Source organism: Benincasa hispida, chromosome 6 (genome assembly GCF_009727055.1).
Source record: "Benincasa hispida cultivar B227 chromosome 6, ASM972705v1, whole genome shotgun sequence".
Taxonomy (NCBI): Eukaryota; Viridiplantae; Streptophyta; class Magnoliopsida; order Cucurbitales; family Cucurbitaceae; genus Benincasa; species Benincasa hispida.
The window spans coordinates 17,183,949-17,199,886 of NC_052354.1; the positions used below are offsets into that span (position 1 = coordinate 17,183,949).

At 29.0% G+C, this 15,938-nt stretch overlaps 2 protein-coding genes across 10 annotated transcripts; both read right to left on the reverse strand.

The window, feature by feature from the left end:
• Positions 1 to 1,508: 1,508 nt before the first annotated feature.
• Positions 1,509 to 4,673, reverse strand: LOC120080498 (actin-depolymerizing factor 2). The gene is made up of 3 exons (XM_039035171.1): positions 4,517 to 4,673; positions 2,074 to 2,339; positions 1,509 to 1,974 (listed from the first exon to the last, which is right to left on the reverse strand). The coding sequence occupies exons 1-3, from the start codon at positions 4,517 to 4,519 to the stop codon at positions 1,824 to 1,826; spliced, it is 420 nt and encodes a 139-aa protein (XP_038891099.1). The 5' UTR covers positions 4,520 to 4,673; the 3' UTR covers positions 1,509 to 1,823.
• A 5,013-nt stretch (positions 4,674 to 9,686) lies between these two features.
• LOC120080300 (transcription factor bHLH112-like) lies at positions 9,687 to 15,047 on the reverse strand. 9 transcript variants are annotated; one of them, XM_039034932.1, is made up of 9 exons: positions 14,954 to 15,047; positions 14,072 to 14,131; positions 13,766 to 13,869; positions 12,632 to 12,720; positions 12,427 to 12,510; positions 11,618 to 11,692; positions 10,618 to 10,683; positions 10,140 to 10,187; positions 9,687 to 10,008 (listed from the first exon to the last, which is right to left on the reverse strand). In XM_039034932.1, the coding sequence occupies exons 2-9, from the start codon at positions 14,101 to 14,103 to the stop codon at positions 9,898 to 9,900; spliced, it is 609 nt and encodes a 202-aa protein (XP_038890860.1). In that variant the 5' UTR covers positions 14,104 to 14,131; positions 14,954 to 15,047; the 3' UTR covers positions 9,687 to 9,897. The 9 variants fall into 9 exon arrangements, with proteins under 9 accessions (XP_038890860.1, XP_038890859.1, XP_038890857.1 ...); XM_039034931.1 differs by having other exon boundaries at positions 11,618 to 11,698; XM_039034929.1 differs by having other exon boundaries at positions 11,618 to 11,701.
• Positions 15,048 to 15,938: the final 891 nt, after the last annotated feature.

Genomic DNA, 15,938 nt, shown 5'->3' on the forward strand with positions numbered 1-15,938 from the left:
ATAATATCCGATGATGAGATTGAACCACGAGGGTTCTTTCCTAGCATTGGCTAAAAGGTGTTGAACAAAAGGGTTCTCAACCCAGCCCAGCCTTATGTTTGAGAGATCGAACAAAAGGGTTCTCTCTTGAACATGATATCTGACGTTGAGATTGAACCACGAGGGTTCTCTCTCAACCGGGAATTAGTTTAGCTATGTTTTCAGATACAATGGTTTTAAAAGTTTTATGTACACGTTTGCTTGGCATGTTTTAGTTCCAGTATTCTGTTTTCTAGCTTTCAGTTTAAGCATAAGACTTATGTTTTTATTAAGTCACTCACTGAGTGAGTAGCTCATTCTTTCAAATGTTTTTCTTTTCCCAGGTAGTGGTCATCTCTCCAGAGCTTAGCTGTCATCTTGCTCTGCCACTCAAGGACTTCAGTTAAAAATCAAAAGTCTAGAGAGAAGTTTTAGGTGTTTATTCTGTAAATGTTTGTACATATGTGTTGCTCATATTTAGGACTAGTAAAGTATATCGGGACCATTGAACTCTGTATGAGTTAATATAATGTAGTTATGTTGTTGTTGTTGTTGATCCCTGGTGTTCTGAGGTTATTTTTAAAGTTTCCTTAGTTTGGTGAATGTTATATATGTATTTCAGGGATCTAAGCAGGGTTGGTAACTCACATCTGGAAGGGGATGTGACAAGAATGATTTTAAAATCTAAAATGTTTTCAAATATTGTCTTAATATTTTTTTTTAAAAAAAAATCTGATTATAATGCTCTAATTTTGAAGGATTTCATAGGATTTGATAGTAAATTACTTAATTAACTCATCAAATTCTAATTTTCAATTAATACATCATAATTAAAAGGTTATATTAGTAATTTTCCATTAATACATTAAAGTTAAATATAGTAATTTCATAACTTTATTTTCTTTTCCAATTACCATCTAAACACAAAATTTTAAATACACCTACTTCAAAACTTTCTTGTTTCAAACAAAGTAATAAACAAAGTTATTAATTTAAAAACATTTCTTGGATTTCAAATCACAGGAGTTAGAATCATTTCTTAAACTTATTCTTTCTGAATCCAAAGAGAGGGTAAATTCGAGTATAATAGATCTTATAAACTCATATAATGTTTAGTTTATAAAGGTAGGCAAGTGTCATGACCGATGAAATCATTATTGACCCATTGTACTTTTAAAAAGGATCTCCTAAGTTAACATGAGAATGAATTACATCAGGTTTTTATTTAATCAACACTTTTTGTCCTTAGTGTTTGACTCAAAGCTTGAATTTGACCTTTACAAAAATTAAAAGATAATGGCTTACCACAAACACATTAGCCAGTCAAAACAAACAGGACGCTGTAAAGTCATCAGTTTTGCATTTCCCAGTGAACAAATAAACATCCAACAATTAGATTTAAATTCATAAGCTTGAAAGAAAAGCCTTGCAGCAAAAGTAGGTCAGATATTGATTCATAAAGGCCTTAGGAGGAGGTCATGACAAAGAGATTAAATCATGAGAGGAATTGAATAGAAAAGAATGGAACCTATAAAACTCGAAAATCATTGAAAATTATTCCGAGTGGTTGTCCTGATAAAACCAAACTGGCATTCATCCATCCATATTTACCTGCATATAAAATTAATCCATCCAAGTAAAATCCAGTGTCCACCAAACCCAAAGAACAATCATCCTTAAAACTCTTAGGTAAAAACTTTTTAAGAACAAGCCAATATTATGATCATATAGCATTCATAAAAAGCAAGTTTCGAGCCCACAATCTTATGAACATTTCACGTAATCAACTCCAGATCTGCATCACATCAGCCGGATCGACTCCTGATAACATCAAGCCCCATCTCACTAGGATCAGTTGCTTGCAATTCCACTTGAATTCCGTCTAACTCCCTCTTGAACCTATCCTTGGAACTTGCATAAATCATCTTGCTTCTCACCTTTGATGTATCAGGAGACCTTAATACAAAATTGATAAATCATGAGTCAGAATGTGTAATGAAATGAGAGACAAAACCATTTCGAAAATAATGAGTGAATGCTAGGTAGTACGTTTACCATGCAATGAATATAATCCTGCTCTTTTGGCAATTCTCTTCAGTCACGAAATCAAAATCATAGACTGCGTATCGGCATTCATCAGCAGGGAGGCTGGCAGTGAAGTCCTCATAACTTTGAGATGGCTCGCCAAGCTTTTCCACCACAACCTGCTTCTGTTTTTCCTCAATCTTGAAAACTATAAAACGGTAGGTTCTTTTCGCCTTCAAATCCAGAAACCTAAGCTTGCAATCATCGTGCACAGCCATCCCTGACGCTGCATTTGCCTGTGATAGATTGATTTACAAATATAAATTATGAACTCAGAGAACCTAAATCTCCATAGTATCCATGAACCCCAACCATAGTAGAAATCCAGTGCAGACTAGAAAAAGATTATGGAAAAAAAGTGGGCCCAATTTCCCTTTACTCTTAAGGAATTGGACCTCTTTGTTAAAAAATACGACCATGCAGCTCAAATTTGATAAATAGAATCTACCAGAGTTTCCTTCAGAGAGATACGCATCCCACCTAGACCCCTTAGAAATTTATCTAGCTTCTTTGTCAAAGGCTAATATATCTTCTTCAGTCATAGAATAAGTTAACAAAATGGAGTTGTCTGTATATAGTAAATATGTCCTTCCTACCAGTTTTTCATAATTGAATGAGCCTCTTATCCATTGATAGGCATATCCAACAGGTTTTAACAAAAAATGTGGCCTAAAATTTTAGACTTATAAATTATAAGGTCTAAAGTGGTCCCATGAGAATTTTGAGATGAAATGTGTAAAGGGGTTTAGAGCCAAGATTTCAAACCACTTCCCTACTCTTCATGATACACCAATTTTATAATCAAAGGATTTCTTCTTCGAGAAACCTTTCCATTTTGGTATTTTGTGGGGAATATGGCATAAAACTCGACATCAATCTAAAACTAGCCCACTCAAGTTATTAGAATCACTTAAGTGCTTGGGGAATCCACTACCGACATGTATGGTTGAGGATAAAATATTTGAGCTATTTCTTTGTTAAGATCACAATTAACTTCTACTTGAGTTTCCCCTGCCAAGAAGTCTTCATATTATTATTGTAGTCATAACCATGCTCTGCTACTAAACAACATAAGAATTGTCTGAACACACAGAGGCCCAGAAACAAAGCCAGTTAACAATGTACCTACAACAGTGTTCAGATCCTAGATTCTTTAAGGAAGTCCTAAAAAAGACTTCAGTACAGTATGAACAGAACCTTTGGAAAAACTTTTAACATAAAGGGAAAAAAAAACACTATCCCTTTTTCCAAACTCATTTCTTGCTGTCATTATACCCAACAGTGACCCTAATCTTTGATGTGAAGGAGACCAACTTTAACCAGGTCCTCCCTCCTGAAATTATAAAGCCACCTCTTATAACACACCTTTGAGTTTTGCTGCTCAACTCTATGGTCTATACCAAACAAGTCTCCTATCCCCATTTTCTAACAAATACACACTAATGCTGATGGTGATAAGGAAGAGAACAAAGGATTAACAAGAAGAGGGAGAAGAAGGCGACTCATTGACTATTCCCAAATGGAATAACTTATATTCATGAAGGAATTTTCACAAGGACCGACCCAAAGGAAAGAAGTGTACTAAAATGAGATGGGCTACTCAGCTAATCAACCTCTACTTAAATAGTTAATTGATGTTATCCTTTTTTATCCAACATCCATCAGTTCTTCCCATCAAATTTCGTCATTAAGCGTTCCTAGCTTTCAAAATTATAATTTTTTAAGAATTCGTCACTCTCATTTAAGATCGTGTATTGCAAAATAACTCACGACACTAATTATATCCAACAACACAACTGCATACATTTAAGCCACTGAGATGAAGCAAACACAAATTAATTATCACCTTTATTGTACAAAATGGAAACTTTACAAAATAAATTAAAAGATTGATAAAAGAATGGACCCATATGTGTGTGTGTGTGTGTGTGTGTATATATATATATATATATATATATATAACCTTGAAATTACTAAACAGATATGGTAACAAGGTCCTAGTGAAAATTGGAAGAAATGTACGACAATATAATAAGTCGTCGCGTTACGTCAACGGTGGCCAATGCTTTTACGTTTTACCCACTCGCTTAAAAGAAGCATGGCCCTCTAAATATATAGATATAAACAGGAACGGAGATCAAACACTAATATATCAGCATAATCAATAGTCTAGGGCCATAAAAACAATAAACAAGCGGAGCAAAATAAAAATCGAGACGAAGAGAAACAAATTAGCGATCAATTGGGGCAGCAATTTAGAAGGATTCGGTTTCAAAAGAACCAAGAACAAGACAGATCGAATAGAAAAACGGCGATGATGAAGAAATAGAGGAAAAGTAAAGATATAAATTAAGGGGAAAAAAAAGAGATAAATGGGTGGAATGAAGGGCATAGAAGAGGAAGAAAAGCTCACCATTTTGCCGAGAAAGCGCAAGAAAAGGCGAGAAAGAGTGAGAAAAATTAGGGCAACCAGAAGGGATATGATATGATAAAGAATATAGAAACGAGGGGGTGAAGGGAAGAAGAGGATGATGGGATTGGGAATTTGAGGGCTCTGCTGTGCAAATAGATTCGACGCTAATATTAAAAAACCCAAATATTCTCATTTTTTATTTTTTATTTTTTATTTTTATATATACATAAATTTTTAGGATCTTTTTTGAAAAGTAATAATATAAGAAGTGAGTCCAGCTCGTTACTTTTGTTATTGTTTACATATTTTAGATAATCATAATGAGATATAGGATCTATCTTGAAATTTGTAATCAAATTACATAATCTGATTGTGAAATAAGAGGTGTTTAATATGATTGCAGTTGAAAATTACGTGTTATCGTTATCGTTACCGTTACAGATATTTAACCGTATGAATATCATGAATTTACGACATTTATTGTTACTGTTATCGTTATCGTTACTGTTAGGGTTAAATCGTAATAGTAACGGTAAAATATGATAAATTTGTAATTCTAAGTAAACACGATAAAAAACAATCCAATTATATTTGCAATTCAAGCCTATTATGATTTACCCATCAATGAAATTTCATTCCAATTACGTCAATTTTCATTACATTTGGTAGACGTGACCTTAGTACGAGATTTGAGAGTGATTTTGAAATCGGTAAAATCACTTCGATCAGGTCTTTAATCATGTACTTTTAGTTTAATATTTGATTTATTTTTGTACTTTTAAATGTTTATCCCAATTGATTATGAATTATTGCAGGTATATTTTGGAGTGATTTTGAAACTTGAAAAAGTGATTTGGACACTCCCTCAATCTCTAAACTTTAATTGGTAACGATTTATTTTTAAATTTGTAACAATTTTAATTCTCGAGCTTTTATGAGTAATAATTAAGTATTTATCCTTTCACAAAAAAGAAAAAAAAACTATACCTATACTTTAGGATTTGTAAAGATTTAGTCAAATATTGTAACAAAAAAAATAATTAAGATTTAATTAAATTTCGTATACATATAGATTGATAGATTTATTAGAAATCAATTTTTTTTTTTTTAATAAACTCTAACGACTTTGTCATTACATACTAACAATTTACAGTTGATTTTAGAGATATAAATAAATAAATAAGTATTTATATATATAGTCAACTAAAGGAATAAATTTGCTTCTAAGACAGTATTTTTTTTAATCAAATAATTATGTTATTGACAAAATGACTTATAATTCAACGATAATTAGCATACTTTCATCTTTAAAGTTTGGAGTTTCGATCTCCCATATTTTTTAAAGGGATTAATGTTGCCTTTTCTTTCCGTCTGTTTTGAAGGGTACACTGGCCTTTCTCAATAGCTTATTTCTAACTTTAATTTTTAGTAAATTGGAAAGATTGATCGACGGATAAAACATTAAATTTTTAAACTCATAATCTTAAAAAAAAAAAAAAAAAAAAAAAAAAAAATGTAGCTCCCAAAAAGAAACAATAAATCTCACAATGGCTAATTAAAATCACTTGTACTTAAAAATATGGTAATTATTTTTAATGATAAAATCAACCGAAAATATTTTTAAAGCAAAATGTCGCTATACATTAATGATAAACAGTGAATTTTATTTTATTTATAGTAAGTTGACTAGAAGAAGAAAATAAATGAAAAAAATAACGTTATTAATAATAAAATAATTGAACTAAAAAGATTAAAAAATAAATAAAAAATGTGGTAGCGATTCACACTGGCGGTGGGGGACGATTGCTAACGTGACCAAGCGGTTAAAAAACCGAACATTGTACCAATTAATTGGTTCCACCCAATTTTAGTGGTGGGAATCGTTTTGGTCCCACGTTCTGTTGATTTGATGCTGGTGAAGGAAAAATTTCCAACTTTCCTTTAAAAAAAAAAAAAAGGAAATCAATTTTGGCAAATACTATATAATTTATGCATCTTTTATGCCAATATGATGCAACTTTTTGGGGAAAATTTAAATTTGATATGGACTGAAATTAACATTTCAATAAATCTAATTTCAGATTTTTTTAAAAGGTTTTCTGAATATTGATGAGTTCTTTTTTTAATTTAAGAAAATGGAACCATTGGCCTATTTTTAGAGGCCTAAATGAAATTAAATTAAGACCACGATACTGATGGGTCCTATCATGAAAATCTGTAATCAATATTATAATCTCATTGAGAACTAAAACGAGATCTACCGTATTTTTAAAATATTTTTGAACGATCTTCAGATTTGGTCTTAAGTATTATGTTTTGGATTATCGCTAAATTTTATTGGTAAGACCATGTTATCTATGTATTTGGTTGATAATAATATTCATAAAAAAAGTACGAAATAAATCCAAAATTTTGGGATATGGTCAATATCGGTAGCCCAGTTAATTTTGGAATCATGTTGCTATTTTATTTTTCATTCTTTCTTTCTAGGTAAAGAAAATAAAACAAAACAAATGGATGTTTTTTTTAAAAAATTTGTTGAGTGAGAGAATATGAGCCAAATTAGAGGGGAAATTTTTGTCAAGCAGAGAATAGAAATCCTAGTATATTGATGTTATTTGTCCAATAACAATATCAATTAAAAAAAGTGAAAAAAAAATCTAAAATTCTGGGATGTTATTTGTACGATACGGTATTTATAAAAAAATCTAGAATTTTGGATATTATTTGCTAATAAAATATCGGAAAAAAAAACAAATCAAAATTTTGGGATGTCATTTGCTCGATAGCGTACCAGTAAAAAAATTCAAAAAAAATTCAAAATTTTAGGATGTTATTTGCTTAATAAAAAAAAATTAAAAAAATTGAGATTTTATTTGATAAGTTAAAAAAAATTAAAAAATCTAAAATTATGGGAAGTTGTTTGTTCGATAAATAAAGATATTGATTAAAAAAAATTAAAAATCCATTCCGTTTACACCAATAGTAACAGTTAAGTAAACAACATCAATAGTAATTAAATTACGTTTACAAAATAGTTAAGTAAATGTGTTCAAAAGTAATCTAATTACCTTTATGATTGAGGTCCATTACAATTGATTTATCAACGAAAATCCATTACATTTACACTATTTTTCGTTCCAATGACATAAACGTGGCCTAAATGAAATTTGATACAAACATGTTGTGAAATTACTTGTTCAACTCATAAACATGCTCAATAAACTGATGCTAAAAAAGTGGATCTCGTTTCTTTCTCTCGCTTCTCACTCCATCTTGTTTCTTCCTCTACTTTCTTGAAGGTTTTCTAGCCCTTATCTGTGAGTGTTTTCTTCCATTTTCTCGAAGGTTTTCTAGTCCTTAGCTGTGAGTTTTGTCGTTCACCCTGTCTGTTGTCGACATTGCGGTTTTGTTACTGTCTAGTGCTAGTTGCTTCGCCCCATTTTTCTTCTTTCGTTTTTTTTTGTTTTGCGTTTCTTCTTCCTTATCTTCTTCATCTTCTTTTTTACATTTCTTCTTCACGTAGCGTAAATCAGAGTGAGACTCTAAAGAGGAAGAAGCGAGAAGAAGGAACAAAATCTCAGGCCCTCGTACGCGTTTTAGGGTCAAATGGACAGTTCCATATGTGTCTGACGTCAGGAAAAGACCATTTTTCATTCATTTTTAATCTTATGCCAAATTTCAATTGGGGATCTAAAAAAAGGTCATTCATACAAGCTTTTTTACTTTGTTCCTCTTGTTTTTGTTAGGGGTGTTCATAGGTTGGGTTGGGTGGAGTTGAAGAATTTCTTAAATCAAACCTAATTGTTCGAGTTGTAAATTTATTCAACCCACTCAAATAATCCTTATTAAAAAACGAACCCAACCCAACTCATTTATGAAACATTTGAGTTGGGTTGATTTGGGTTACTTGGATCACTTATTTAAATTTTCATTACAAAAAGAAGAAAAAAAATAATATAAATATGATTTAATTATTTTCGTATGTTAATTAATAATAAAACTCAATTTCAACTTATAAAATAAAAATTTTCTTTCTAAAGTACTAAAAAAATGTTTTTGTTGGAGAATAAATTATCCAAAAACTAATTAAAACAAAGAAAAATAAAATAAATATATACATACATAATTGTATTATAAGTAAAAAAGAAAATCTAATGTAATAAAAGTTCGGATTGTTTTTTGTTATTTTAGGTAAACATATGAACTAATACAACTCATAAAATTTAAATTTATTTGAATCCAACCTAATCCAACCCAAATATGTTGATATAACCCAACCCAAAATTGCACGTATTAGATGGGTTGATCAGTTTTTTCAAGTCTTCGAGTTTTTTGAACATCCCTAATTTTTATAATTGGTAGTCTTTGAGTTTTTTGAATATCCCTAATTTTTATAATTGGTTTTCTTTGACAATCATTTTAGCTATTTTGCTTCAATTACATGGAGTGTGTCGTTAATTTATGTATAATTCAACTATCTTCACGGGTCACAATAACATTGATCAATAAAAAGTGATCTTCCAACCATATACTAGATAGAGATGTGGGTTCTTTGAGCATAATAAGTTAAACTGTGAGCAATAAAATTACAACTCCGAGGACAAAAATTAATATATTAGATATGTGTTCTAAAAGATTAGATAATCTTAGCCCCTCTAATTGTTTGAATAAATTAAATGGCTACAAAATTATTTTTTTAGAATAAAATTGGTGGGATGAAAGATCAAATCTCCAACAACAAGCAAGTTTATACCAATTACCATTAAAATAAGCTCGTTTTGGTTGATTATCCTCACCACACATTATTGATCTTAAAAAAAGAGAAAAAAACACGATCTATAATTTTAGCTCTCCATGATTGAACTATATATTCTCTACTTTAGAGGTTAAAGGTTTGAATCCTCCAACTCTAAAACTATGAATATAAACTACACAACCTGTCTAATGAAGTTCTGTCTCTAAATTTGTTCATCTATTTATTTGTGAAACTTATAATCTGACCTATTTTATTTCATAAATTCATATCGGTTAAATTAGAAGTTTAGTTCTTGAACTTTAACATTTGCATTGGTTTGGTTTACGAACTTTTAAAAGTATATGATAGAGTCTTGAAAATTTAATTTTGTGTTTAATAAATCTCTAAACTTTTAATTATATCGATCATACCAGCAAAAATTTATAATCACTAATTCATTTATCTTAAAACTATCCCACATAATAGGGTTGGTGAATCGACACGTCGTTTTGATACATCATACTGAATTTACTATTTAGGACACCAAATTTACTAAAATTCTCCACCAACCCCTCTTTAGACAAGAGAGGAAAAAGAAAAAGGAAAAAGAAAAAAGAAAAAGAGGGTGTAAAATCAATTAAAATTATGGGGTTGGATCATATTTGTCCTTATTAATGGCTATTTTCTGAGTAAGAGTAACAGGAACTAAGCACAGTCCTTCACTTCTTAAATTTCTTTGCTTCTGTTGAATTTCCTGTAAAAAGAAATTGACGTTTAAGACAGACCCATCTTAAATTGAGGAGTAATTTTTATAATTTTATCTTCCTTTTGAAATTTCACCATAAGAAAGAGATTGGTAGATGAAGAATTTTTTTACAGTTTTACCTCAGGAATTTGGCTTTTATATGAGCTACTCTGCATTTGAAGTAGATTCTGCTCCAAACCCAGAAAAAAAATTATGAATTTCAAGCTTCAGATCACTTTTTATTATTATTATTTTTTTATTTATTTTTTTTTTTTAAAATTGCAAGAATTACTCTTGAAGTATGATGTTAGTTGTAATTATATCTTCAAACTTTTAATGGTAAAAATTGGACTCCTAAACTTCTAGAAAGATTAAAATTGGGTTCTTAAACTTACTATAATTGCTGAAATTGGACCCACAAATGATAAAAATGAAACCCTTGAACTCATATAAATATTATAGTTAATACAATTATGTAAATTTCAAGGTCAAATTTGACTAAATTTTAATATATATAAGTTTGAGGACATAATTTTTAAAATTAAAAGTTTAAAGGTTTATATTGTAACTATCACGATGATTTTTGTAATTTGTCATAATATTTTTTAAATATTATACCTGAATGTGCTCTTGAACAAATTTGATGTAAAGACAGGCTTCTTGAAGAACAGATGCAGTATCCGTCTACAATAAAGTTAATAAAAACATAAATACTGTTTTAAGAAGAGAAACTACTCCATATTTCATTTAAAATTCTCTTGGTTCTATGTCTTGAATCTACGTTATATTTGGTCTTTATATTTCAAAAAATTATACTTTCATTTTCGAGATTTGAGTATAATTCCATCTTAATATGTTACATTCTTACCTTTAAAGTTTTGAGTTTAGTTCTCATTTAGGTCACATTTACTTTAAAAATGTAATAAATAAATAATAATGATTTGGAAAGTGGGTCCCACTTGATTACTTTGGATGTTGTTTACTTATATTTTGCACATTTGAGGCTCACTCCCAAATCCGTTTTACAAAAATGCAAGTTGATTGACGAGCAGAAAGTGGTCAATCCAATTGTGTTACATCTTTACTGTTACAATAACGATTATTATTATTATTGACATTTTTACTGTTACCGTTATTTTCACCCTAATAGGTAAAGGTAACAATAATAGTAACAGTAAATTTGATAAGATTTATAATTTTAAGTAAATGCAATACAATAACGTTTGCTATTGTGACTCATTATGATTGAGTTATCAATGGAGTTCCATTAGATAACATCAATTTTTATTACGAATTGGTAAACATGGCCTTAGTCCTTAACTTTCAATATTTTACATTTTTACCCTTGAGTTTTCACTAATGTTCATCTTGGTCTTCGACATTAACTTTTTGTTAAATAATTTAAAATAATTATGATGTGACAGTTTTTAATTAATTTAGTAGTGATAGAAAATTAGTAAAAATTAATTTAATTACAATTAATTTTATTTTTTTTAAAAAAATTAATTAGTAAATATTATAATAAAGATTGAAAGTGAATATAAAAAATAAAATTAATTAGTGAATATTTAGGAACTATGTAAAAAGTAATTTTCTTAAAAAAATAAGAATTACCAACCTTGCCGAAAGGTGAAACAAGCTTTTGAAGGGCAGTAACTTTATCGCTAAGCCTTTGGCTTCTCCTTACTGGTACCTGCAACTTCTTTCAGTAAAAGACAAATGAAAGTGCATAAGATGGTAACAAAAAAAAATAGTGGATTCGATTTTTGAATTTTTCAAATCAGTTTGAGTGATTTTAGCTCGGTTTAGTAACTATTTTATTTAATTTTTAATTTTTAAAAATTAAACTTATAAATACTTCATTTAACCTCTAAATTCCTTGCTTTATTATCTACTTTCTTTTAAATGTTTTCAAAAACCAATCCAATTTTAAGTAGTTCTTAAAAATTGTTTTTATTTAGCTAAAAATTCAACTCAATTAGAGTAAAAATCGAATCGAAAATAGATTGAATTTTCAAAAACCAAACTCTTAGGTTGTTTTTATTCTTTTTTATATCAATATATTTTCTCATTTTTTTATTTAAATAAATAAGACATTATTTGATAACCATTTCGTTTTTAGTTTTTGAAAATTAAGTATATTTTTTTCTCATTTTTACAATGATTTGCATCTTTCTTAACTGTAATGTTAAATTCTTAGCTAAATTCCAAATAAAAAACAAAATTTTAAAAATTACTTTTTTTTAATTTTTAAAATTCAACTTTTTTTTTTAATTATTAATAAAAAATAAACAATAAAAGAAGAAATTTAAATATGAAAATAGTGTTTATAAATTTAATTTTAAAAAACAAAAGACAAAAAATAAAATAATTACCGAAGTGATTTAAATAAAAAGTTTGAAGTACTCTGCTAACTAAGGGACTAACCTTCATTCTCTTGTAATCTCCTGCCAGATCATATGGTGCTGTTTGTAGGCCTTTTTGGGTAAACAACTCATGTTTCTTTGCATTCTACATTAGGCCAGAAAAAGCAAAAGATTACACACAAATTTTCAGTAAAAAGTAGTAAATTCCTTGGAAAGTTGAAGTTTTAAATACAAGCAGGTAAATAATAGAGGGAATGAAGTATTACCAAGTCACTCTCCATAGAAGAAACCTTCTTGGGAAACAAAATTGACTGCGGTGAAATATTATCACTCGTGGATATACTTGCATTGCAACCTTCCACAAGCAGAATTGTCAAGAACAAAAAATTAATATCTAACCATAAAAGAATGTAACTCAGTAATTTTTGTTGAGTAACAAAACAATATTCAAAACTTCAAAAGGCCACTTTTAAATGGTAAATAATTGTGTTGTTTATGGTTTGAGGTCTCAATATCTAGTTATCCAGAAGTGGAGTTGTGAACTCCTTGAGCTCACAATGTAAGGAGTATGACATAAATTTATGTTTTTTAGTTGTGGAGCTCATGAATTCTATAGGCCAATCTATCCATCATAGTCTATTTATACCGTTCTTATTACAAATAATAAGCTGTCCAAATCATCGAGATGCCGTTTGACTCACCAACTTCTTAAGCTGGTTTAAACAAACAACTCAATTTATTTCAATATAGTAAATACCGTTGAAATTTGTATATTGAAAAACTTCATCTTCTCCTCTATCTCTATTTTTTACATTTATCCAGAAACTTCATTTTATAATCATATACCCCAAACACAAATTTATTAACTCTAAACTAGTGGACCAAATGACGCTTGAAAGTTTAGTTTTGACTTATAACTATAACTTCTTCAGGGCATTTGGAGCAAAAATTATCCTAAGACTATAATAACCACCTTTTACTATAGTAAATATTATTTCAAAATCTCCATTTGTTATAGTATTTACTATTTGCCATAGTTTTTACTATTTTACATTTATCATTTTTTTTTCTTTTCTCCAATGTTTACTATTTCTTTCTCAAACTAAAATAGTTTATACCTCAAACACATATTCTTATAATCCAAACTTAAATAAACTACACTTCAAATACAAATTATTATAACCTTATAATTATAGGACTATATGTAAACCCACTCTTTATCCAAGTGTATCCTTTATTTTTAACTAATAATAAGTATTAAAATGATATTTTGTTATGTCATTTAGTGCAATCATTTTTAAATTAGGTGGTTGAGGGAAAGAAGACATGAAATTTGGAAAAGTCAGGAAGAACACATTTCCCCAAAATAAATATAAGAAAATAAAGAAGAAACAGACTACCTGGCTGGTAGGTAAATGGGTGTTGACAGGGAATAGTGAAGCCTCCACCTTTTAGTTTTAGTTGGCCATCATTGTTGAATAACTTGGACTCCAAACACAACCCACTGTACTTAAATCAACAAACTTTTTAAGTGAAGATCACAATAAGCCCTTCTACAAAAGGTGTTTGTTCCACGTACAACTAAAAAATATCAATTTTATATTTTATTAATTTCTTACATTTTGTATTTCATGATTTTACGACTTTTTACAATTTATATGGTCATTCAAAAAATAAATAAAAAGAGAGAGAGAACTGATACATACTAATTATTAACCATCTGCGATGGAACATCCATGCTAACCAATAAATCTCACTATGTCCTACTACAAAAAGATTTATAAAGTAAGACGTTACCCTACTCCAAATTTAATAAGAGAAAAAGAATCTCGTCAATGAAACGATTATGTCAAGTAAATATATATAACAATGTTGAAAGTATAGATTATAATAAAATTGACCATAACCCATTAGCTTAAGTTTTTAGGTTGATTAATGATTTAACATGATATCATAAATCAAAACAAGAATTCTTATATTCAAACATTTATAATGTCATTTTCTACCAAATCAACATTCATTTCTACTTGTGGAGTATTTTATAAATTGCCCAGAGTATTGATAAGTATTAGAAGTATCGATATAATTAAATTGAGCAATGATTAGGGCTGCATCTAACTTTATGTTCTCCTTCCCTTACACACAAGGGAAAAAATCATTAACACATAACAATTTTTTATTTGACAGATGCCTATACGACAGAAATATAAGTATAACCTAGACAATACCTAAATATTTTTCAATTAGATTTATCATAACTTATTAGTTTAAGCTTTTACGATATGTCCTAAACTATTCCCCACCAAATATCCTTCAAACTTTCTGATTCTTTCCAGGCAAAAAGCTTATGAAAAGAAACCCTCTGAAGTTCAAAGTCAAATCAAATAACAAAATTAGTTGTATTTTCCTATGTAATTCTATTATGAGGGAAGGGAAGAAGAACAAGATCAATATATGGATTGAATTCAATCTTCAATCATATCAGTTCATTAGTCTCCATAATTATTTTTTTTTAAAGAATGTTATGGAAAATTGAAATAAAAGTAATATTGTTAGTTTACAAAGAAAATGAGTTGTATGCTTCTCACCTCTTAGCAGCACCAAGTAAGAGCTCAGTTTCTTAGGTTAGCAACTTTCCTTTGTGGTTCTATAGCCAAATATTAGAACCTGAAACGAACAATTTGATTATTGTATGAGAATTTGCACAAAATGGATATATAGTAAGAGAGAGTGAGAATTTGGGGGGCAATTTGGTAATTCACTCTTTTTTTTTTTGTTGGATTGAAAATTATTTAACTCAAATAAAATGAAAAATAAAATAAATTAACTTGGTTTGACAATGATATTTGATTGATATGAAAAGAGATTCAAATCGATGGGTTTAATAATACAATATTTACATTTTATAGTAGGAGTGTTCAAATAACCCGATAACCTAAATAACACGGACTACCTAATCCAAAATATAAGGGTTGTGTTGGGTTAGTTTTGTTCTTGGGTTGAATTGAATTTTTTTATTTTTATTGGGTTCGGTTGGGATGTGAGTTGGTTAAAAAGAAGATTTGGGTTGACCCAACCCGACCCGACATATATATATATATATATATATATATATATATTCCTCTTTGTTTAAAATTTGATCACTTTGTATTGATTAATTTGTAGATTTTTAATATTTTTCTTTTAAAATTGTTATGATATTTGTCTTTGCTTAAAGTTTACAATAAATATTATAGATATTTGGTATTTAGTATTTTAATTTTACGAGATCTTAGTTATCAGTCATGTGTTGGTATATAAATTTACATATTTTTTTACTAAAAATGAAAAAATAAGTTAAAACCCGACAACTCAAACAAATCGTACCCGATTTTAAGGGTTGGGTTGAAACTTTATTTGAGTCATTTGGGTTATCAATCAAACTAACCCGAATTTTCAAGTTGATCCAAAAAAATATTTTTAACTCAACCCAATCTAACCCATGTATATCTCTACTTTATAGCAAAAAAAATTCCAAAAGTGTAATTGAAACTTTTTGCTATAAGACGTAGGCTACGTAATATATTAATATTA

Bases quoted from the DNA above. Each gene is read 5' to 3' on its own strand.
- LOC120080498 (XM_039035171.1), bottom strand. The intron at 1,975-2,073 runs GTAAACGTACTA...TTTTGTATTAAG, and splicing joins AGGATTATATTCATTGCATG to GTCTCCTGATACATCAAAGG.
- LOC120080300 (XM_039034929.1), bottom strand. From the start codon at position 14,103: ATGGATGTTCCATCGCAGATGGTTAATAATTA. The intron at 11,702-12,426 runs GTTAGTCCCTTA...TTTTACTGAAAG, and splicing joins GAGATTACAAGAGAATGAAG to AAGTTGCAGGTACCAGTAAG. The intron at 10,009-10,139 runs GTAAAACTGTAA...TTCTTTTTACAG, and splicing joins ATAAAAGCCAAATTCCTGAG to GAAATTCAACAGAAGCAAAG.